This window comes from Rhineura floridana, chromosome 20 (genome assembly GCF_030035675.1).
Source record: "Rhineura floridana isolate rRhiFlo1 chromosome 20, rRhiFlo1.hap2, whole genome shotgun sequence".
NCBI lineage: Eukaryota > Metazoa > Chordata > Lepidosauria > Squamata > Rhineuridae > Rhineura > Rhineura floridana.
The window spans coordinates 20,244,304-20,269,138 of NC_084499.1; the positions used below are offsets into that span (position 1 = coordinate 20,244,304).

The window sequence follows — 24,835 nt, forward strand, 5'->3', positions numbered from 1 at the left end:
TTAGATGGTTCTTAAAATTCCCTGGGGAGAGGGCTTAACTATCAAACCAGTTAGATCTGCAACATGCAACGGATATTTTTATTAAGAAATTTGGAGCGTTCACTGGAAATGAGTAACAAGTATAGACAACAAACCATAAGCTAGCTTCATTTTAACGCTGGTGCACTTCCCTCATCCTGCAAGCATCTTACATACACCTATGTAATGTTAGATGCCTGCCAACATTGTATTGTGCAGTCCACACCCCACTTCTGTGCAGTGAAGAATTCCAGGAATAGTACAGCACTATTTCGTTTCCCTTGGACAAGAATACAGTGAAAACCTTTGGTGTTTTCGTAATATTTGTTTATTTACAAATGTACAGGCAGAGTGGACTCCTAAAGCAGGCAGCACAACTACTAGTCCTGCATCAATTCCTCAAAAATGCTTTTCTATCACCCAAATCTCTCCACCCGCCACCACTTCAAAATGCAAACCAGCCCTTCTAGATGTCTCCGTCCCTTTCCAAGCATTGATGGGTGTCGCTCTCCAAAGTATAGTTCAAAAGACAAGAGCCATCAAGGAACATCCCATACGTTGGTTAAGTCTTTGGGACACCTAGTCGTGTCTGGTCAGGCAAAATCATAGCTGGCCATATTTGTAAATCAAGACCACCAAACTTGTGATGGGTTGCATCAAACATTAGTCCTACTCAGACTAGACCCACTGAAATTAATAGATCTAAGATAGTCCTGTACATTAATTTCAGTGAGCTTATTCTGAGCATGGCTAATGTTGAATACATCCAATGCTACTGAAGTCTTGCCTTTCCCGAGCAGCCATGATATGGAACCACATCACAGAAAAAAGGAGCTCATCTGCATCTGAAGGATCCCTCAGCACAGTGGGGAGGTATCACCTTTTCCCAGGCAAGCTTTTGTGCTTTCCACAGCGGCATACGAAGCAGAAATTCAACAGGTAATGCTCTCTGTATCTCACATCCTGGATGTGGCAAGCACCTCTGCCCCCTAGTCTTCGTCTGAACAGTGTGGATATCTGTAACAATGGAGCCTTGCTTCCACTAGGGACAGAGGGAAATTCAGCTCAGGTCGCATTTAAAGTTAAATCTACCTAATTTGCACTTCTTGAAATGACATGTGAAAAAAAAATCCCACACAATCATCCTTTGAAATCTGCACTTTTTAGATTTTTTCACTTGTGTTCTCCAAGCAAGTAATGTGGTCAAAATGCGTATACTAGATAAAGTGTGCATAAAAATGCATATATTATTACATTAGGGGAATTTGCTTGCAAAAATGTATATTTTGGGCAAAAATGCAGACAAAAATGTGGCTCTTAGGAGAAAGCCACATTTAAATGCTGATGGATTTTCAGGACTTAAAAAAAATCTGGAGAAATGAATTGAGGAGTGGCAACCCGGAATCACCCTGATGGGTTCAATAATGGCCAAATAAACATCCATATAGGAATGGTGCTGCCAAGGCAGCCAGAGGCAAAGTGAGCGTATTTTAGATGGCATTTTAATTCAGAAAGTCAATTAAGCAGCATAAAGTGCTATGGACCCCTGTTCCCACCAAGGGGCACTGTTGCAATACAAAGCAAAGCTGCACCAAGTTCAGATGGCAGACTTTGCCAGAATGCGCCTCAGGGCTGGATCCAAACAAGGCTACCAAAAACCAGTCTTTTCCTTGCAATTGTGGCCCAGAAATCGAAGCAGCCCTGGACTGCACACATCCAACCCAGTCAGAGCTAAACAGTCCTGTACTTCTTGGCAAGTTCATGAGCTCGATTTCTTTTGGAGTGGGCAGTGCAAACAAACAAAAAAAGGTATCAAAGGGGCCATCTACCCATTGTACAGACATGGTAAACCAATTCTCTCAAAATGGATGATGCTTCCTCACCCTGCCTGAGGTGAGCAGCATTATTGACGTGGTCTTGCATAATCTCTCGGAGGGAGGCTCAGAAGGTGCAAGACAGAGGGCCTTTGCACTTTGAAAACAGAATAAAAACCTATGCTGATCAGTGCAGACCAGTGATTTGTATTCAGTGCAGCCACTTGCACGCTAGCCGCAAAGCCACTGGGCGGGGCGCACCAGGGCTTACTCTATATTCAGGGCTCAGCCTACAAGGGCTTAGTTCACACTGCATTCCATTTACTCAATCGTGCATAGTTTTCAGGGAGAGGTCATTTCCTCATCTTTTAATCTTATCATTCTGAACCCACAATGACTGCCTTACCAGTAGACAGGCAAGGATTTTGTGTGCCTGATTTCCCAAATGCAGTGCCAAGGACGAACTACAGCATGGCCTGAGAAGTAAACAACAGCAGGATCACCTCTCTCCCTACGAGGTATGGGGGAGCAATTCAGCTCACATTCAAAGCCGCATTTGTCAAATTCGCACTTTTCCGAAACAATATGAGAACTCAAACACAGCCGTCCTTCGAAATTCACATGTATCCAAATGTTTGCACTGCACTGTGCCAACCAACCGACATTTACCAAAATGCATCTGTTGGGGAGGGTGTGTATAAAAACGAATATATCCATGAAAATAACATACCAAAAATGTGAGGAGAAATGGCTTGCAAAAAGTTGCTCGTCAGTCAAAACTGCATACAATAAATTTGCACTAAAATACTGAAGAATTTTCATGAGGATTTTTTTTTAAAAAAATTGCAAATTGCTAAAGAAATGTGGAGAACTGAATGTAAGAGTGGAAAAACGAGAAGCTGAGAGAACCGAAATGGACAGATCTTTCCATCTCTACCTCCTACATACACACCTGGTACTCTAAAAGACTTGGAGGGTGCTCCCATCATCCCTGGCCGTTGGTCATGCTGGCTGGGGGCTGATGGGACTTGGAAAAGCAACTGCATCCAGAGGGCAACCAGGTTGGTGAAAGCTGCAATCCATGCATTTAGGGGTGTCGTCAACTAAGCCCTCCTCAGAGTAGACCCAATGAAAGTAATACACCTTAGTCACGTCTGTTAACTTCAGTGGGTTCACGCCGAATAGGACTAGCACTGAATACCACCCATACAAATTAGTGAGCCTAACTTAGCCATGGCCATCACATTTCAGTGGGTCTACTCTGAGTAGGACTAACATTAGATCCCACCCATTCAGGGCAGGAGGTACGGATCAGGTCCGTTCATGGAGAAATTCATAGGAATCAAATGCCGGAAGCGTCCCTACTTCCTACTCGGCAAGTGCCTAGATACACCAGCTCATAGGAAGTTGGCTGCCGCAGCTCTACATAGGTCACTACTTCCCTTCTTCCAAGCGGAAACGTGCCCACAGGAGCTATCTATGCAAATTAACGGGTGTAGCCCATGTCTTAGGGGCAGAGCATCTGCACTGTATGCAAAAAGTTCCCTCATTCAAACCCTAGAATTTGTTTTTTATTATCATTATTAAATTTATTAGTCGCCCACCTGGCTGGTTGTGCAGCCACTCTGGGCGACGTACAAAATAAAACGTACAAATACATTAAACATTAAAAATCTCCTCTCCAAGATCCAAGTGGCAGAGCCAGCAGACTCCAGTTCTGGAAATTATCACCTTTGGGGCTTGCCCACACCTTAGATATCCCCCCATTCAGTCAGAGATGGGGATCCTTTGTCAGCCTCACAAGGGTGCATTCCCCTTCCAAGGACCACATGTCAGTGGTGGGCAGGGCCAGAGGCAAAAATGGGCGGAGCACTGAATGTAAATTTTGCCTCTGTACAGTTTCTACCCGGACTCACAGACCTGCCTCTCTGTCCGCCATCCCAGGAAGGAAAAGGCTTGATCAGAGTTCAAAGGCAAAAAACACACAAGGAGGGTGTGATGCAGGCCGGGGAAGGCCTGGGGGGAGTCCCAAAGGTCAGGTAGAGAGCGCTGCAGGGCCGCCTTTGGCCCCTAGGACGCAGGCTCCCCACTCCTCTCTTTAAGTGAAGTCATGCCATGTTGGGATAGACAGCTTGCCACCAAACATGCATTCTTCCCTGCAAAGAGGGTTTTTAAATTTATTGATCATTTGTGGTTCTGAACCTTTGCATCCCCTGTGACTCCAACACAGAATGGTGACCCCCCCACAAGTGACCTCCAAGGAAATGTGGTCAGCTTGAAGATGAGATGATCCAAGACTCCCTCCAGGAAATGCCGTGCCAGTGGAGGAATATGTGTCACAAAACCACCGCAAAAAGGAAAACAGAAAAAGGTTCCCCTCCATCTCTTTCGAAAAACGCCACCTGACCACCTCCTTCCCAATCCGTGTCAAGACAGGTCAGGGCCCGGCGGTTGAAACCATCACCAGAACTTTACGACTGCAAAGAGGATCTGTAGGGCCATTGAGACACAGGGAAGCTGGGCCACGCTGTAGGCCACTGAGCGTGTGGGGGCCCTCAGCTTCAGGAGGTAGGCCGTGGTGTGGACGATCCGGCCGAAGAAGAAGAGCAGGAAGTGGATCTGGGCCACTGTTGGGTTTGGCTCCAGGAGGGAGTAGACCGCCCCAAGGAACAGGAAAGGGTAGATGTTCTCCATATCGTTGAGATGAGCCCTGCCAAAAATTGGGGAGAGGGACAGAGAAGAGAGAGAACCAGGGGAATCATTTTGAAGTAGAGGCAGCAGGAGAAATTCACTCAAACGCAACCTGTCGAAGCAAACAAGCCTATTTGTTGGGTTTCTCTGCGCATTGGAAGGCAGCTCTCAATCCAATTATGCACCCAAAAATGCAAATTTTGGGGGGAGGAATGGATGGGCAAATGTACATAATGCTTATTTTAGGGGAAGGAGGCATAACATGCGTAGTCAGGGATGCAGTCGTTTGGGGTCTTGGGGAGTCTTAGACCCCTTACTTTTTTGGGAGCAGGGTCCCAATATCTCCAGCATCCTACCAGCCAATCAGAGTGAGAGGAGGGGAGTCAGCCAGCCCGTCAATAGCTAACACTCTCCCCTTTCATGCTGATTGGCTCCTAGGGACGTCTGCTGTTGTGGGAGAAGGCTTAACAAGGATCTCATTCTCAACCCAGGAGCAACAAAAGGGGTGCGCATGGCTGTGACTGTCATGAAGGGATCCTGCACTTCTGAATTTGCCACTACACTACTGGGTACAACCAAAGTGCAATTTTTTCCATGCATTTTTTTAAAAAAAGTCTGCATACACACACAAAAGGGAGGTCTCTCCCAGCTCTACCACGAGATGCCGTTGGGGACTCAACAAGGGATATTTTCTGTGCAAAGCAGATGGTCTAACCACTGAGCTGTGGTTCCTCTCCAATGTTGTGACTGTTTCCTAGCTGCCTTCTATTGACCTAGACCACCAGCTGGCAGCAGCTCTGCAGGGTTTCAGTCCAGGGGACACTCCCAGCCATACCTGGAGATGCTGAGGACGGGACGTGGGACCTTCTGCAGGCCAAGCATGTGATCTATCAGTGAGCTACGGCTCTTCGCCGAAAATCAAAGCAAGGTTCTAGTCCTGAAGGTTCTGAATAAAGAACTGAAATTAAATAGGAATGTTGGTCCATCTAGCTCAGTATTGTCTATTCTGATTAGCAGAAGCTCTCCATGGTTTCAGGCAGGGGTCTTTGCACGCAGAAGGTCCTAAGGAGATGCCTGGAGATGCCACGGATTAAACCTGGGACCTTCTGCATGGAAACTAGATATTCTGACACTGAGTTACGGCCCTTTAAGAAACAGAACCTTTTAAATAAAATCTTTGGAGCATTTCTAAACCTTTGAGCAAGAAAGAGGAATGAGAGTTAGTAACGTCACCATTCCCAGCCAATCAGTGCTATGCACAGCCAACTTTTGCTGTGGACTAAACTGTCCCCCCCTTTTTTTCCCTCCTCTTCCCCCCTTGATCTAGGAGAGATGTTTATACAGCTCAGGACTGTGGCCACTGTGCTTTCACCAGATGGTACCCCATTCCCATATACCTCACAGAACAACATTCAGATCTGAACAAAGAAAAGGAAATTTGCAGCCTGCCCTAGTAAGGGCCAGACTCTGTGTCCCTAAAACAACTGAAAGAGTTCTGCCAGCCAGGTGGGTAAAAGCTAAACAAGACAAAAATTCCAGCACAAGCCTATGCACATCTTGGGCAGATAAGCTACTATTTACTATGTAGAGTTGGACAATGCAAGACTGGTTTTAATAGCATAATTAAAAACAAAACACCCGTCCAAGGGATTGTTTGGGAATAAGTGTCTACCGGCACACCCAAACCGCAGCTTTCAGAGGTGAATGGCTGCCCTCTTTACCCCGGAACAGGTCACCGGATCAGCTTTTGCTCAAACTGATTCAACAGCCAAATCTCCACCAGTGGCTCATGATTCGGTGCCCCAGCCTGCATTTTTCAACCTTCCTTTCGGGACGGGTCAGTTCCCATTTGCATTCACAGGCAAACCCACTTCATCCGCACTTTCTGGAACAGCACACAAATGGAAAAACAGCCAGCCTTTGAAATTTGCCCTGCCCTGAGTTTTGCAATGTAGCCAAGTAAAGTGTGCATATAAATGCACAGGGTGGTGAGCTGGAGGGTTCAGGCGCTCCTACACAAGCACCTTCCCTGCAGGGGAACACGCTGGTGCCCCACTCCCTAACAGCCCCAGATCACTCTGGCCGGCCCGAGCGGGGGAAATCCAGGACTGTCACCACCTGACTCGGTCAAAGCCCAGATCCCCCAGAATCAGATCGATTTGGTTCAGGCTTTGGCCAAATCTGGCACACAGACCAAAGAAACGCTTCTAATGAAGAGCTCTACCACTAAGAATCTGGCAGAGAATTTCCCCTCGCCCTAGAGAAATTTAGTGGGGGGGAAATTATCTCTGCTCACAAACGGGGCGAGGATTTTCAAACGTGTGGCAGTTTGCAGGCAGCTCTGGATGCAATCAAGAGCCTTCCCAAGTGGCTTCAGGGCACAGTCACAGCGGCAAGTGGGATTCAGTGCCTTAGACAGGCAAGTTCAAGTGGCGCGATTTCCCCCAAACATTTTGTGTTCTTTTGTGTGTGTGTGTGTGTGTGGGGAGAGAAAACAGAGCTAAATCTGTTCAGCTTCTAAGAAGAGCACAGTCGAGTTCAGCATTTGTTAAAAAACACACACACAATTCTCCCAAAGTAATCTCCCACTCAAAAAAACATGCATCCAAAGGTGGCTATTAGCCAAAGCATCATGTCCCCATCAAGGCAATTGTTTTTTGGGGGGGTGCGGTGGGGGGGTGGCTTGCATTCCTTTGCAGTGGCTCAGGAAAAGCGAGCGATGGAATGCAAAGAGTCGCAGCTGCTTCCCATCACCCCGTCCTCATTAGTGAGAACGGCAAAAAAAGTACGCACATGGGATGCAACTGTTGCTGCGGCAACGGCGCAATTGCGCCATTTCCCAACTCTTCATCCCCAACCGTTCTCCCCCTCCCTCCACATCCTCCCCTGGCCTTCCCTCATGTATGTACAGGCACACCTTGGCCACATCCCAGAGCCATTAATGGGACTTTACGTAAACAAAGCAAGCCACAAGCTGTAACACCTCAGTGCAGCAATTTCCTGCCCTCAGATTAAGCGATGGTAGGGGGCGGGGGGGGGGGGAGAGAGGAATGATGGGGAGTAGACTATTTGTTGTTGTTGTTTTAAAAACAAATAACAGCGTTTGAGGTCTCCGTTTGGGGTTCTGTGGCAACACTTTAAAGAAACACATACATACCCACACACCCCCTCTGGGTACAAAATCCGTAACGCAAATGGCTCACAGAAGCGACCGAGCTTATGGAAGGAGGGAAACATTTACCACAAAAACTCTCCCTGGGTTACCAAGCAGGTCATTTTCCTCTCAGTTTGCATGAAAGGAATGTGATGGCACATTATGAATGTTCAGGGAATACCGCCAAATTGCTTTCCAAGAGCCCGTTGCAGTTCCATATACAAATCATGGCTTCTGCCTGCAGGCCTGCTTTTTTTAAAAAAAGAAAAAAAGGACTTCATGAGGTGGCTGTCAGATGGAAAAGCTGTTCATAAGACTAAAAAGCACACCATTTTCTATGGTCTGGGCTGCCCAAGACATTGGGCTGCCTGAGGGAAAAGGCAAGATGGCACCTCTCTCCATTCCGCGGGGAGAAGTCATCTGGACTTGCAGCTGAATCGCCCCTCAATATTGGTGAAGGGAGCAGGTCAGATGTGTGTGTGTGAGGGGGAGGACATGCTGTGTGGCAACAAGGATGATCAGGGGACTGGAAACGAAGCCCTATAAGGAGAGACTGAAAGAACTGGGCATGTTTAGCCTTGAGAAGAGAAGACTGAGAGGAGATAGGAAAGCACTCTTCAGGTCCTTGAAAGGTTGCCACACTGAGGAGGGCCAGGATCTCTTCTCAATCGTCCCAGAGTGCAGATCATGGAATGATGGGCTCAAGTTTCAGGAAGCCAGATTTCGACTGGACATCAGGAAAAACTTCTTGTTAGAGCAGTACAACAGTGGAACCAATGACCTCAGGAGGTGGTGGGCTCTCTGACACTGGAGGCCTTCAAGAGGCAGCTGGACAGGTACCTGTTGGGGATGCTTCAAGTTGGATCCCTGTCTTGAGCAGGGGGGTGGACTCAATGGCCTTAGAGGCCCATTTCCAACTCTACTATTCTATGAAACTATGATTCTATGAAAAGTTACCATGCAAAGGAGGGCCAGGATCTCTTCTTGATCATCCCAGAGTGTGGGACACGGAATGATGGGCTCAGAGGGAAATGATTTGGGGGGGAGGTGGGCACAGGAGGGACTGTTGCTGCCCCCTCCCCCCCAGCATTTTTGCTGGCTGAGGCTGTCACCTCACTCTACCCAGTCATAGGGCTGGCATTGCCCCTTGTGGCCAACCAGATGCCATGGGGATGCCCCCAAGCGCAACACGAACACAAGGCATTCATAAAAAGCAAGAGTGGGCAGGAGCAGAAACTATGGACTTTCTGGGACATAAAAGTGTTGTTCAGCTGAAGCATCGGGGAAGGGCTTGGTGGGAAGGCAGCTCTGTGCGGGGTGTGCGTTTCAGGGGAAGTTGTTTGCAGTTTTGTGCCATAGCCCCTGAAAAGCCAAACCCCCTGCCTATCCATCTCTGGAGCGCTCTGTATCCTGCAGATTGTGGAAGCGAAAGGACCCATCAGATCCTTTGCTTACATTCCAAGGCCAGCTCTCATTCCCAAAGCAAACAATACAACTGTAAATCTCTCCAGACCCGAGAGTCACTTTTCCTGCCATTCGTATGCCACGAAACACGCTCTCTCCTTCTTGACCACAGGCTAAAGAACTGGGAAGCGGGAAGGAGTGGCTCAAATCTTACCAGCTTTTAAACATAAATAAGCCAGCCATTCCTCACTCACTCAGCCCTCCTTGGCAGATCAGGGCCATGCCCACATCACACATTCAGGCCACATTCCGCTTTAAAGAGTCTGGGCTTCCCCCAAAGAATCCTGGGAATGGTGGCGTGTTAAGGATATTGAGTGTTGTTAGGACACCCCCTATTCCCCCCACAGAGCTGCAATTTCCAGAGTTCTCTGGGAAGAGGGATTTATTGTTAAACCCCTCTGGAAACTGTAACTCTGTGAGGGGAAGAGGGGGGTCTCCTAACAGCTGTCAGCACCCTTATCAAACTACGCTTCCCAGGATTCTTTGCAATGCGCTCTCCTGGGTGCTGCATACTTTTTAATGGCACGTTTATTGCTTCTTTCATTTCTCATAGTGTGTATTATTGTGTTACAATTGGCATTCATGCGCAAATATCTCATTCATGCGCAAATATGGCATTACAATTTGCATTACAAATATTGTGTCGCAACTGGCATTCATGCACAACTATTGTAATACAAGAACAGACCATATAAGAAATTAAAAAGCACTGAAATACAATTTAAAATTAATATGAATATTTCAGGTGCATATGCCATCGACCCCCTAAATGAAGCTCACGGACCACTGGTGGTCCACGGATTACAGCTAGGGAAATCTCTGCTCTGAGCATTGCTACTGACATCCCCAATTAGAGACCACCCGTGGGTCTGGAAATGTCCTAGATTTCCAATCCTTCCTCTAATTAAGAACATAAGAAGAGCCAGCTGGATCACGCTAATGGCCCATGAAGTCCAGCATCCCATTCTCACCGTGGCCAACATCAGATGTCCTAATGGGAAGCCCACAATCAGGACCTGAGGGCAACAGCAACTCTCCCCTCCTGCAGTTCCCAGTAACTGGCATTCAGAGACATACTGACTCCGAAAATGGAGAGAGAACATAGCCATCGTGGCTAGTAGCCACTGATAGACTTTCTCTCCATGAACTTCTCTAATCCTAAGCCAGGGGTGTAATCTTCAAGGGTCTTAGGGGGTCTTAGACCCTTTACTTTTGGGGGAGCAGGGTCCCTATGTCTCAAGCATCCTAGGAACCAACAGCATGAAAGGGGAGCATGTTGGCCACAGGAAAGTCTTCTAGCCTGCTTCCTTGTCCTTTCCTGCTGAGTGGAGGCAATTGGACTTTAAGGAGGTGAGTCGGCCACTGAGAAGACTCTTCTCAGTAGCTGACACACTCTCCTTTCACGCTGACTAGCTCCTAGGGATGTCTGTTGTTGTAGGAGAAGGCATTAACAAGGACAGAGAAGTGGAAAGCAGTATTCAAACCTGGCCAGATTATAATCTTAGAAGGTTGTATAACCTTAGAAGCTGTGAGCTGGCATGGCTGTGACTATCATGAAGGGAGCCTGCACTTCTGAATTTACCACTGCTGGTTAAAGCCATCCAATTTGGCGGACATTACGACGTCTTGCGGAATGCAAATTCCATAGTTTATCTAAGGGAACAGAATTTCTGTTCAGCCAAGGAGCCTTCAGGTCCTCCATTGGACACATCCTGCCAGGTGGGTCCTTTTACATTTGTAGGATTTAAAGCCCATTGCTTATTTTGGTCTCGATATCTTTTACCAACAGCACCTGCCTCTCACAATTCTGGTTTCGCAACTCCCTGCCCCAGCTGCACTCTCCTTCCTCAGCCAGTCAACTCCGCTTCACCTCTCCAGCATTTAAAAAACACAAACTTTTAGCTTTGCTTTTGAAGGAACAGCAGGGGCGCAAAACAAGCTAGTCATATGCTCACGGGTGGGGGTTTCAGGGTCAGCAGAACACCAGTGGCATTAAAGCTTCCTGTTCAAACTTGTTCTGGAGCTATACCTTTTGATTTTAGAGGTCTGAACTCTGTGCTGTCAGACTGCCAGGGCTCCATGCCTCAGACTGGGACTGGAGAAAAACTGACAAAATTGATTTAATCCGCACTTGCCAAACCAACACACAAGCCAAAACACAGCCATCTTCCAAAATTTGCACATCTCCAGATTTTGTGGGGCACTTCCCCAGCCGAGCGACGTGTGCAAAGCCTGCCTAAAGGTGTACACTTAGTGAAAATGTCATGCAAAACGGCACGGTATTATAAGGGAAATTGCTTTGCAAAGACTGCGCACGTTAGGCAAAATGGCATACAAACATGTTGCACATTAGGAGAAATTGGCTGTAAGAGGCTGGTGAATTTTCAGGACTTTCTTGGTTTTGTTTTTAAATTGCAAAGAAATGCAGTAATGTGGAAAAGTGAATTTGAGTGGAAAGGAGCTAGGAACAAAAATGGACAGATTTTCTCATCCTTACTGGGAGGAAGGGCAGGATATAAACCTAATAAATAAATAAAATAATCCCTAACCTCAAGAGATTTAAACCTGTTGAGGCTGGGGTGGGGAACCTGAAGCGCAAAGGCCAAATGCAGCCCTTTCAGGCCACTTTAGCTAAATGGTCCGAGGGGTCTACGGAACATACAACTCAGCACTTGAGAGGTCAAGCCAAAAATGGAACCTCCCCCGCATGATTTTTATAACCTTTACAAACTATCTGGAGACAGGAAGACACAAGCCAAAACCATATAAAGCGATTTGGCAAAACAGTCCATAAAATTGGGTTGTATATTAATCCTGCTCAGAGTAGACCCACTGAAGTTAATAGGCATGACTAATTTGGGTCCATTCATTTCAATGGGTCTATGAGGATACAACCCATTATTTTGGATTGCTGTGGCTTGTATCCCGTGTTAGTCTTACTCAGAGTAGACCCATTGAAATGAGTGGACATGACTAACTTAGGTCCATTCATTTCATTGAGTGGTATTAGACCTACTCAAAGTAGATCCATTGTCGGTTAGAACCAGCTAAGAACATCAGAAGAGCCTGGCTGCTGGAATCAGGCCAATGGCCCATCTAATCCAACATCCTGCTCTCAAAGTGGCCAACTAGTTGCCCATGGGAAGCCCACATGCAGGACCTGAACGCAAGAGCACTCCAACTTCCAGCTTCATTGGATGCCCACGAATTCTAGCATTTATGAGAAAGGGAGGAAAAACATTACTCTAGCTACTCTCTCCCAGCTATACATAATTTATGCACTTCAGTTGGTCATGTCCGTTAATTTCAATGGGTCTTCTCTAAGTAGGACTAACATTTGATACCACTCAATGGGCCTTCTTTGAGTAGGCTGGATACAAACTCCGGTTTCTTTTTGTCTCCTTAGTCTACCACTATCCAAGCAAAATCCTGGATCTCCTTTGGGTAAATATAACTTCTGTATCCTAAAGCAAGGCATAGTGTGAGTCTGACAATTCATACAAGACCTTGTCATTGTGTTCTTGTTAATTGGTACAGTCATGTTTTTCATATTTTTTCAAAAATTGAAGACCTAAAACAAAACAAAAAATAACCGCAGCCAAACCAGATGGGAATCTAGCTGATCAGGCTTGCGTAGATTAATTGCTGAATTAATCACATCCTCCTGAAGACAAGGAACTAAGCCTCCTTTAAAAGCTGAGGTCTGCCTTTTCTGAGATATGGGAGCTCTTATTGAGCAATAAGTGCTCAAGATTGCTCATGCCTTGGGCCAATTTAATTTGCAGGGCTTTTGTTTTTGCTGAGGAAGAACATTCGCTCCTTTCTGCTGGCATCTTTTGCTGGTCAAGCAAAGTCACAATTGGCTTGTTTGGCATTCATGGTACATTTGTTTCTTAGTCAAAATAAAATAAAAACTCTGAGTTCAAGGGAAATGGCAAGATGAGATCTGGCACATTCATAGCAGAATTCTAAGCTTCAAGTGGGACTTCTGTTGGGAGTAAAACACCAAAACAAAAAAAGTTAGTGATATACTAGTGCTTTAAATATATGATGCTGCCGTGGCTTAGGTGAGCTGTGTGCCTGCTAAGTCTGTTGTCTAGGAGTTGGTACCTTTTTTGTGAGCAGTTTCACCCCCACCCTCTCCTTTTACGGCTCTTTATGTTTAAAGTGGACATAAACTGATCAGTCCCCTTAAAATAGAGAACTGTCCTCCATCTAACTGACCCTTGGCCACCCTAAACTCCAGTGATGGGGAAAGAGAAATGAGGTGGATTTTTACTTATGTATTTATAATTGACACTTTCATAAGAATATATCAAAGTGGAGTACAACCTGTAAAAATAAAATTGGTGAAAACAAACATAAAAGCAACATTAAAAACATCAAAAATCAATAAATACAGACTGGTTAAAAAGGGGGGGAAAAGAAAATGACAAAGGTCTGCCTGAACAATATCGCTTTCACATGTCTGAAAGGAGGGAGGGTTCCTGCTGAACTTCTAGCAGGGAGTTCCACAGGGCAGGGCCTGCCACACTAAAGGCTTGGTCCCTGGGGAAGGCAAACGGAACTTCAGCGTGTGGGGAATGCCACAGTGATGTCAGCAGAGCCAATGACAAGGGGGAAATTAATCAAAGCAGCTTCCTCATCTATATTTCCAGGTGCACGTCCAGAGGGGAGCCAGAGATCAATTGGCAGACACCCAAGGAAAAGAGTCGCACAAGGAGGGTTTTATAGTCTGACCTGCGGCATCGTTCCACATCAGGATCTTCTCGGTGGTACTGTAGCCCTCCGTGCCTCAGGGCATCTTCAGGATTGACAAATGCCTGGAAGAAGACAAGGGTTAATCCGGGAGAGGCTCATCTTCCAAAGAACTCAAAGATGGTATCCCAAAGATACAGTAAAGCAAACTATTTCAAACTATAAAATAAAAATGTAATAGATATTTTATTATTGTTTATCTCCATGCACCAGGGAGAACCTGAGGATCACTGATGAAAGAACCTTTTTAAACTGTAACTGTGTTTTAGAATGTTTTAAACTATTTTTAGAATGCTTTTCTTTTTTCTCCTCTTATTTTGTAAAATTGTTTTGCTGATGCATTTGCCACCCTGAGCCTCTTCGGGAGGAAGGTTGGAACCATCTAGGCTCTAGGCTCGATTACTGTAATGCACTCTACGCTGGGCTGCCCTTGAGGTTGCTCCGGAAGCTGCAGATGGTGCAAAATGCAGCAGCGAGACTGCTCACTGGGGCAGGGTATCGCCAACACGTCACCCTGCTGCTGAAAGAATTGCACTGGCTGCCCATTTGCTACCGGGCCAAGTTCAAGGTTCTAGTCTTGGTGTACAAAGCCCTATACAGCTCGGGACCAGGATACCTGAAAGACCGTCTTATCCCTTATATACCCAATTGATCCCTGCGCTCTGCAGGTGAGGGCCTCCTGCAGATACCACCTTATCAGGAGGTCCATTGGACACAACATAGCGAACAGACCTTTAATGTGGCGGCACCAACCCTGTGGAATTCCCTCCCCTTAAATATTAGACAGGCACGATCTCTGCTATCTTTTCGGCACCTATTGAAGACCTTCCTCTTTCAACAAGCCTTGTAAATTGAGACCTTATCCCAGTCTGCGTCTGTGCTGGAATTGCTTTTTAATATGTTTTAAATATTTTTTTTGAACAATATGTTTTTAACCTTTTTTAAAGATGTCTTGAAAGCTTTTAAAAATGTTTTTAAAGATGTTTTATTTTAATGTTTAAAATACATTAAGACTTTAAGTCTATTTTTATGATGTTTTAAAGTGTTTTTAGTACTTTGTTTGCCGCCCTGGGCTCCTGCTGGGAGGAAGGGTGGTATATAAATCAAATAATAAATAAAAAAAATCATAATCATCTGGTTAAGTTCTATTCAGAGTAGACCCATAGAAACTGATGGGCACAACTAACTTGGGAACATTAATTTCATTGGGTCTACTCTGGGTAGGACTAACATTGGACAGAAACCATATAGGCTGTGCACACACCACGACCAATGCTAATCCTGCTTGAAGTAGACCCATTGAAACTGGAGGGCATGACTAACTTAGGTCCATTATTTCCAGTGGGTCTGCTATGAGTAGAAATGAGCAGGTTACAACCCCATACATGTATAGCCCGACTCCCCCCCCCCAAATCTTGAGGACTGTAGTTTGCTAAAGGCATTGGGACATGATCTTGACTTGGTATTAGGCAGCTTCCGGTGGCCCTAGGGAGGACCCAGAGGACTAGCCCCTTGTGTGCCAAACCATGATTTGGCAATCTGCTCTGCAACCTATGAATGCTGCATTTCTACAAACGAATGAACCTGCTCCAGAACACAGGGCGGAGATACCTCAGGTTTTACACTTCAGGGGTGAAAGTGTAGAGGCCCAGCCGCTCCCAGGAACAGCCTCGGGTCATAACTTCATCTCAACACTAAAATATACCAATTACTACACGGATGTGGTTGCGACTGTGGCATGCTTTGGCTTGAAGCAAACTCGTCTCAGCATAGCACCAAGTGATATTGCCCTCTGCGGATTGTACAGGAGAGGGAGGGGCGCCGAGGAGGAGCACATGAATGCTCCCCCTCCCCCCATGGAAAGAACACCTCCATGCGCCAGGTAGAAGCTTAGCCGGATCCTCCACCTGCACTGGCAGCCCCCTTTGAACTCACTTGCTGGGCGTGCGGAGGGTTTGTACATAAAATATTCACTCCAAACCAGGAAGGAGCAAATCTGTCAATTTTGGTTTCTCATTTTTCAAATCTTAAATTCAACGCCCCGCGTGCCCACAACAATTTCCAATTTTTTTAAGTTCTCATGAAAATTCATCAGTATTTTAGTGCTAATTTCCCCCAACATATGTTATTATTGTTTTAATTTTTATAGTATTTATTAACTGCTTCTTCTCCCAGAAAAGTGAATTGAAAGCAACTGAACAAAAGGAAAATATAACACATTTTTCGCCTGCAGTTTTGCCAAACATACATTTTAAGAGGCCTGTTTTTCCTAATATTTATATCTATGCTACTATAACGCATGTTTGCTTTTTCCACAGATATATGCATTTTTATGCACACTTTCCCCTAGAGCATGCTTCTTTGTACATGCTAACATGGCTGGAGAAGTGCACTGCAAAATCTGAAGAAGTGCACATTTCGAAGAGTGGCTGTGTTTTGGTTTGCATATTGTTTCAGAAACTGTGAGTTAGGTAGATTTGCCTTTAAAATGCAAAGTGAACTGAATTTCTCCACCATCCCTGCTTTAAGCCACGCACCTTGCAGACTCTAGTAGTAGCAGTTGAGAAAAGCTTTACCAGCTGGTTTTATAGACTGGCAGATCAGCTAAGGCATTCAAAAATGGAGCAAGAGACTGAGCTCAGGCTGACTTGCTATCTTTCTACGTGCAGGGAAAGGCTGAGCTGACTGGCTAGCTTTCTATATGCAGGGAGTTGTGGGGAAATCAGTCGAAGGTGCAGCCCCTAAGCAGCATGAAGCAGAACAGAAAGGCGTTTTAGCACTCAGTTCTGCTGCACGTGTAGCCTAGCCTCAGAGACAGAACTACATCAAATATCTTCAGGCAGCTCTCTGTGTTCAAAGACGGATGTTTTAAGATATTTTCCCCACTCCAGCAGATTATGAGCTCTACAGATAGTGTATAATAAAATGCCAAGAGCGCCTCTTCCCATTCCGGAAAGGTTTTATCAGCACTTGAGCTGATTTAGTCAAACATTCCACCAACATCGCTGGCTGAAAAGATGGGTTTGGTGATTTTCCACAGCCGTCTCCAACTTGTAAAACTTTTGTTGGCACCATGTAATGCTGTGCAAGATGACAGTCCATTATGGAAGAGTCCCAGGTTGTGAAAGGATTTACATAAGCCATACTCTTTAAAGCTTTCCATAAGGCCATCTTTTACAAGTTTTTTTAAAAAACCATCCCAAAAAGTCCACAGCTGAGATTATTACAGGAAAATCCCATTCTGGTACGCCTGTTACAGCAACCACTTTGGATTTCTTAATCTGAAACAGATAGGGTTAGATTATTTCTTCCTGCTGTTTCATTCAAAGGTTAAGACTGGGCTTGCTTCACAATCACAGAGATTTCAGCATTGTGTGAAATCCAGTTTTCAATTATTTGAATGAATCAAGCTTCTAGCCCTTGATGTTGCAATGATTTTTTTTTTAAGGGTGACTATCCAGATGATGTCTGTGGCACAGCAAAGTTAAACTGGAAGCACATTCACAATGTTCAATGCAAGCAGCTCTATTCCTTTCAAAAACAACACTTTTTAAAAAAAGTAATTTTGCAAGCCTGGTGCTCTCCATGGCTGTGACATCAACAGTTCTCCTGCACCCCCTTCCAGTCCCTGAAGCAGTTTTGCATCCTTTAGGGTTGGTGCTGTTTTTAAATTTAACAATGTGAATTATGATTGATATCATTGATAACTGTATTAATGACAATTATTGATGGAGAGACCTACTGCGGTATAGTGGTTACAGTGTCAGACTAGGACCTGGGAGAGAACAGGGTTCAAATCCCTGCTAAGCCATGAAGCTCTGCAGGTGACCTTGGGCTAGTCATCATCTCTCAGCCTAACCTACCTCACAGGGTTGTTGTAAGGATAACATGGGGAGGAAGAGAACCATGTACCCCTCTTTGACCCCCTTGGAGGAAAAGTGGGATATAAATGTCATCAATAAATAAATATTTTAAAATAAATTGTGCTGCTTTTAGGAAAACACTGGAAACCTGAGGGGAGGGAACAGATATCAGACCTGATGTTCAACATACCAGGAGAAGCACGTGTCTCCCTATTGCCCTTCCCCAGAGCTGGGGACCTTTTTGCAGTCTGAGGGCCATATCCTCTCCTAGACAACCTTCTGGGACCCACATGCTAGTGGTAGGCAGGCCCAGAGGCAGACGTTGGCGGAGCAATAGATGTGACTCTTAGCTTTGCCCAGTAGGTATATCCCATTCACACAAGAGTCAGAGGCTTGTCTTCTCTTCTTCTTCTTCTTCTTCTTCTTCTTCTTCTTCTTCTTCTTCTTCTTCTTCTTCTTCATCATCATCATCATCATCATCACAATTTATTACCTGCCCTTCATCCTAAGGCCCCAGAGTGGGTCAAAACAATTTAAAATACATTTTTTAAAGGTTAAAACAAATTACATGTCCAAGAATAGCATGGGTCCTAAAAATGTACAATTGTCAAAGTCCAGGGTAAAAAGGTGCTCCTTCAGCATTCGAAGAAAGCTGTACAATGAAGGTGCCTGATGCCCCTCTGTAGGGAGGGAGTTCTGCAACTTAGGGGCCACCACAGAGGATGCCCTCTCCTGTGCCACCTTCCCCCTGAGCTTTTGAAGTACCTAAGGAGCCCCTCTGCTGATCTCAACACCCAAGAGGGTCTGCAGGGAAGGAGGCGCTTTTTCAGATATTTGGGACCTGTTGTCTAGGGCTTTAAACACTAACGTGAGCACCTTGAACTCGGCCCAGTAACAAACAGGCAACCAATGCAGTTGTTTTAAAACAGGGAGCCCCAGTCAGCAATCCGGCTGCTGAATTTTGGACCAGCTGAAGTTCTGAGTTGTCTTCAAGGGCAGCCCGACATAGAGTGCATTGCAATCAAACAAACTGGAAGTTATCAGAGCAGGCATTCGAAAACCTCAACTAAATCCCCCCCCATTTGCTTCTTAATTTGGGAAGTGCACAGGGAAGATGCATACCCTAGCACATATTATGCACCTTCTGATGCTAGTCCAAAGAAAGATTAGCTTAGTTCTGTTTTGTTTGATCGTATCCCAGACAACCATCTATAACCGCAAGAGATAGCATTCAGATTTATTTATTTAAAGAAATGACAGTTGTACTTCTGAGAACTTCTTGGTGAGCCATCCTTCCCTTTAGAGACATGACAGAAACCACAGCAGTTTTTATTTTTATTTCTAAAGTAAGCAAGCTCTTATTTTGAAATCAAGCAACTTTACCCTAAATGGAAGGTCCCTCTGATTTCAGGGTTTTTTTCAAGGAAATGTTCCCTAAGATTACAACTTGTTCCACCTTTTTATATTTTATTTAACAAATTTTATATACTTCTTGATTGTGAAAAACCTCTAAGCTGTTTACAAAAAAAAATTACAATTATCAACAAAAATGTTAAAAACATTTTAAAAACAACAGTAGACTAAAAAGAGTTTAACACACATCTGCATCTGTGAGGATAGGTTTGCCGAAACAAAAAGGTTTCAAAGCAAGTGCTGAAAAGAGCAGAGAGAAGGCGCTTACTTGATGTCAAGAGGCAGGGAGTTCCAAAGTGTAGGCGCTACCACACTAAAATAATGATTTCTTACACGTGTGGAACAAGTATTATGTGGCACCGGCAACAGAGCTAGTTCTGCAGATCAAAGCCATCAAGTGGGGACATGTGAAGGTGATACCGTAAGTCCCAAGCCGTCAAGGGCTTTATATACTAACAGCAACTCCTTGAACTTGGCCTTTTTGCAGAAGTGTGCTCATTGACATGCACAGTGAGATTTACCATTCAAGTCCCTCCTACTAGAAAAACTGTTCAGCTCAGTTCTGTGGAAATCGCATGAAGCATCGGTTCCCCTCTATTCGGCACTGGTTAGGCCTCATCATGAGGACTGTGCCCAGTTTTGGACACCGCAGTTTAAGAAGGATGCAGACAAACTGGAACAGGTTCAGAGGAGGGCAACAAAGATGATCAGGGGACTGGAAACAAAGTCCTATGAGGAGAGACTGAAAGAACTGGGCATGTTTAGCCTGCAGAAGAGAAGACTGAGGGGAGATATGATAGCACTCTTCAAGTACATGAAAGGTTGCCACACAGAGGAGGGCCGGGATCCCTTCTCCATCGTCCCAGAGTGCAGGACAAGGAATAATGGGCTCAAACTGCAGGAAGCCAGATTTCAACTGAACATCAGGAAAAACTTCTAACTGTTAGAGCGGTATGACAATGGAACCAATGACCTAGGGAGGTGGTAAGCTCTCCAACCCTGGAGGCATTCAAGAGGCAGCTGGACAGCCACTTGTCCGGTATGCTTTAAGTTGGATTCCTGCATTGATCAGGGAGTTGGACTAGATGGCCTGATATGCCCTTTCCAACTTACGATTCTCTGAAATGCTGGTGAGCAAAATTACAGTGCCTTTTAATTACAAAGCCTTTTAATCTGAGAATTTATCCCAGTCTGCTTCTTTGTTGGAATTGCTTTTTAATATGTGTTTAAACCCTTTTTAAAAAACAATATGTTTCTCAACCTTTTTTAAAAAAACAACAATATGTTTTTTAACCTTTTTTTAAAAAAAAAGTCTTCAAAGTTTTTAAAAAAATGTTTTTAAACTTGTTTTGTTTTAATGTATTTTAATGTCTGTTTTTATGATGTTTTAAAGTGTTTTAGTGCTTTTGTTTGCCGCCCTGGGCTCCTGCTGGGAGGAAGGGTGGGATATAAATCAAATAATAAATCAAATAAATAAATACAATGAAGGACCTTTGGAGAAGCTTTTGTGGGCATTTATTTGATCAGGCCAGCAGCAATCTAGTCCAGCAATCCAGCCCCCCTTTGGCCTAATCTAGCAGCCGGGCTCCTTAGGTTGTTATGGGAAGAGGGGAGGGAATGCAGCCCTCTGTTAAGACACCCTCTGCAAGGCAAGGAGAGATCAATCCCATGCTTGGGGACTGCAGAGCAAGTTGTGGAGACATGCAGGAAGGAGAATGCTACTGGGGAAAAAAAATCAAGCCTGGGCACTATATGGAGATCCTCACATGCATTCAGCCCAGTGCTCCATCACGTAGCATGGGCATGAGCACCAAGACCTCTGATCTGGAGAAAAGCAGAGCAGTTGTGGGGTGTGCACATGCGCATGTATCACTGCCCAGAGAAAAGGAGGACACACATAACGTGGAGAAGACTCAGGGGAGATATGACAGCACTCTTCATGAAAGGTTGTCACTCAGAGGAGGGCAGATCTCTTCTCGATTGTCCCAGAGTGCAGGACACGGAATGATGGGCTCAAGTTGCAGGAAGCCAGATTTCGACTGGACATCAGGAAAAACTTCCTAACTGTTAGAGCAGCCTTTCCCAACCAGTGTGCCTCCAGATGTTGTTGGACCACAATTCCCATCTTTCCTGACCATTGGCAACGCTGGCTGAGGCTGATGGGAGTTGTGGTCCAACAACATCTGGAGGCACACTGGCTGGGAAAGGCTGTGTTAGAGCCATACAACAATGGAACCAATTACCTAGAGAGGTAGTGGGCTCTCCGACACCGGAGGTCTTCAAGAGGCAGCTGGACAGCCATCTGTTGGGAATGCTTTGATTTGGATTCCTGCACTGAGCAGGGGTTGGACTTGATGGCCTTATGGGCCCCTTCCAACTCTACTATTCTATGATTCTATGAACACCCATTGCAACATGGAAGGCAGGCAAGAAAGGGGATTCAGCCCGGGCTACCTGAGAACTTCTATCCCCAAACAGGAAAATCCATTTGTTTGGTATAGGGATGAGTGAATCCGTCCATTTCAGCCCCTCTCCATTTCTCACGTTTCCAGTCTTAAGTTCAGTGCTCCACATCAGTCCGAGAATTCCCTACCCCCCAAGAGTCCTCATGAAAATTCATCCGCATTTCAATGCACAATTATCCTAGTATACACATAGCGTAAGTTTGTATGCAATTTCCCCCCGATGAACACATTTTTGCAAAGCAATCTCCCCTAATATAATGCATTGTTATGTCATTTTCACTGATATCAGCATTTTTACCTACACTTTACCCTAATATATGCATTTTCTCACCCACTACTTGGCCAAAGAACTGCAGTGCAAAATCTGGAGATGTGTGCATTTCAAAGGATGGCTGTGTTTCAGTTTGCATATTGTTTCGGGAACTGCAGATTAAAATGCAAACTGAATCAAATTTCTCTCTCTCCCCCCCCCCAATCCCCATTTTGGTGCCTCAGCACAGTGGGGAGGAGAGCCTGGTGGGAGTCCAGAGTCTGTGAGTTCAAATCCCCGCTGGTGTCTTCTGGGCATCAAGGACCAGCTAAAGATCACCCCCACAGAGAGTGAGTGGCTCAGGGGTGATGTGCCCTGCCACCTGTGCAGCCGTGGGCAAGCTGCAGAGTCCCAAGGAGCCCAGTTGCCCCCCAGCTGGCCGTTGCGGACAAGGAAGGGGCTGGCTTGTGCAGCTGTGGCAAGCTGAGCAGGCCCTACCCAGCTGGGGAGGACTAGCTTTGGAGGGAGGCAATGGTAAACCCCCTCTGAATACCCCTCACCATGAAATCCCTATTCACAGGGTAGCCATAAGTCGGGATCGACTTGAAGGCAGTCCATTTCCATTTTTTTCATATTCCATGGAAGGTCTGTCTTTCCTTTCTCAAGGCAAGAGCATTTCAAGGCAAGATAATGTCGCTTTAAGTTTATCAGGGATGGGGATTTGCACCAGAACAAAGTAATTATTAAAAATTAGAGAATCAGAATGTAGTCCTCTCCCAAATGGCTGTTCAGTAGCCGGCAAACTCACCCCAGCCCCCATGATCTGCAGCCAGATCTTAATATGGGGGGAGGGGGAACTCTGTATCAAGTGATATGTTCAAAATTCCACTCCCAGCAACACTTGAGCAATGCTGGAAACATCCCTTGTTAAGTCACTAAGCTTCTCGCCAAGGGACCCACTCTGTTTTTTTAAAAAAAATAAACATGCACATACATACAGTGGACTTCATTATAATGCATCTCACTGTACCGTGGATTCAGATATACCACAGGTATGATGACAATATATTCTGAGTAAAATACTGTATATTGTACAGCAGTTTTCATTATAACATGGAACCTGTGTAACACAGGTGCATCCTTTGACCTCCGTCCCCCACGTTATAATGAGCTTTCACTCTGTGTCTATCTATCTATCTATCTATCTATCTATCTATCTATCTATCTATCTATCTATCTATCTATCTATCTATCTATCTATCTATCTATCTATCTATCTATCTATCTATCTATCTATCTATCTATCTGTCTGTCTGTCTGTCTGTCTGTCTGTCATTTCCTTCTGCTAATGCCAAAACTCATTGCTTTTCCTTGTAAATTCCCTTTCTTCTTGTTATTACCATTACTAAATCTGTACATGCAATTGAAATTCTCCTCCCTGAAAGACTACTTATTTGCGGCATCCTCTGAACTGGGTCAAGAGTTAGGTTTGCACTGTATTCAGAAGGAGAGCCAGCTTTTATGCCTCACAGCTAGTCAAGACATTATCACACACCTGGGGATTGTCTCAGCTAATTTCCGCAACCTGCTCAGCAGCACAGCCCTTTCTTGCAAAGTTTGTGTGAAGCCTCAGCTTGGAAAAAATGTAAACAGATGTTAAAAGCGACAATTGAACAGTAGCATCTCTTCAAACATGCTTATTTTAGATGCCAAGTTGCTGCAAATTCCAAAACGGTAAGAGCAACTCTTTTCTAAGGTTGTGGAGTTCAAACTTTCAAAGTAGCTGCAAGGTTGTGGAAAACTCTTTTAGAAACCAGAAGAGTGTGGTTAAAAAACACACAACAAATCTGTCCTACCTTTTTCCGGAGCCTCACTTGTCCTGTAATGACAGCCACGGCATACATTTTTACGACCAAAAGTGTGCCAAAGAAGACAAACGATGCAAAGGTTTCATTCTCCATCATTTTTTGCATTGGAAGCGAAGGCTGTATGTCGTTTCTGGAGAGAGACAGAGAGAGATCGCTGAAGCCTCTTTCCCTTATGAGGTCTGAAACCGGTGCCAGATTATATCATGCAAGAAAGAAAGAAAGAAAGGGGCTGGATAAACATTAATCATCCAGATCTATTCTTTGGAAGCACCCCAGACTAGCCATAACATTGCAACATGCAATCCCATGCAGTTATACTCAGAAGTTAAAAGTTCCACTCTTTTTCAATGGAGGATTAGCCCCAGGAGAAATGGGCAGAGGACTGTGGCTAAAAGCAAGCAAGACATGCTACCATAAGATCCATCATCACTTCTTTCAAGTGCAAGCAGGGGGTTTACAGACCATAGCGATGGGCAAACCTCTCCAGTTTGGTTTCTTATTTCTCCACTCTTAAGTTCAGTTCTCCACATTTTCCACATCAGCGTTGTTTTTTCCAAGTCCTCATGAAAATTTGTCAGCATTTTAGTGTGATTTCCTCCCCAATATACACATGTTTGAATGCACTTTTGCCCAATATGCACATTTTAGCACAACATGTTCCTCTATTATTATTTTTAAATTTTATATCCTACCCCTTCTCCCAGCAGGAGCCCAGGGCAGCAATGCCTTTTGGTGTGTTATTTTTACCAACAGATAGATTTTTATGCCCTATCCCAGTATCTGCATTTTTGTAGGCATGACTGGGCTGGAAAACTGCATTGCCAAATGTTGAATGATGGCTGTGTTTTGGTTAGTGGATTGTTTCAGAAAATTAAGTCGGTGTGCCTTTAAATGCAAACTAAATCAAAGCTGTCCCCAACCCTAAAGGAGCACGGCACATTCTGTGACGTGTAGTTTGCAAACAGTGTTCTTGAGAAGCTTGCGATTTCCTGCCCTAGGAGGGAAAGTTGCAGCACTGGGGGCTTTTCAGTTTAGAGAAAAGGCGAGTCAGAGGCAACATGACAGAGGTGTATAAAA

The 24,835-nt window shown here is 45.0% G+C and overlaps 1 protein-coding gene across 2 annotated transcripts in view; it reads right to left on the reverse strand.

Annotated features, from left to right (window-relative positions):
- Positions 1 to 323: 323 nt before the first annotated feature.
- Positions 324 to 24,835, reverse strand: part of PTGES (prostaglandin E synthase) — a 28,704-nt gene continuing 4,192 nt past the window's right edge. Inside the window, exons 1-4 of one of the 2 annotated variants that reach the window (XM_061604009.1) lie at positions 24,238 to 24,396; positions 23,747 to 23,888; positions 13,882 to 13,964; positions 324 to 4,542 (exon numbers count right to left, since the gene is read on the reverse strand). In XM_061604009.1, coding sequence (XP_061459993.1) covers positions 4,293 to 4,542; positions 13,882 to 13,964; positions 23,747 to 23,863 — 450 coding nt within the window. In that variant the 5' untranslated portion in view covers positions 23,864 to 23,888; positions 24,238 to 24,396 and the 3' untranslated portion in view covers positions 324 to 4,292. Of the gene's footprint in view, positions 4,543 to 13,881; positions 13,965 to 23,746; positions 23,889 to 24,237; positions 24,397 to 24,835 lie in introns of those variants that run through there. The other variant, XM_061604007.1, reaches the window with a different exon arrangement.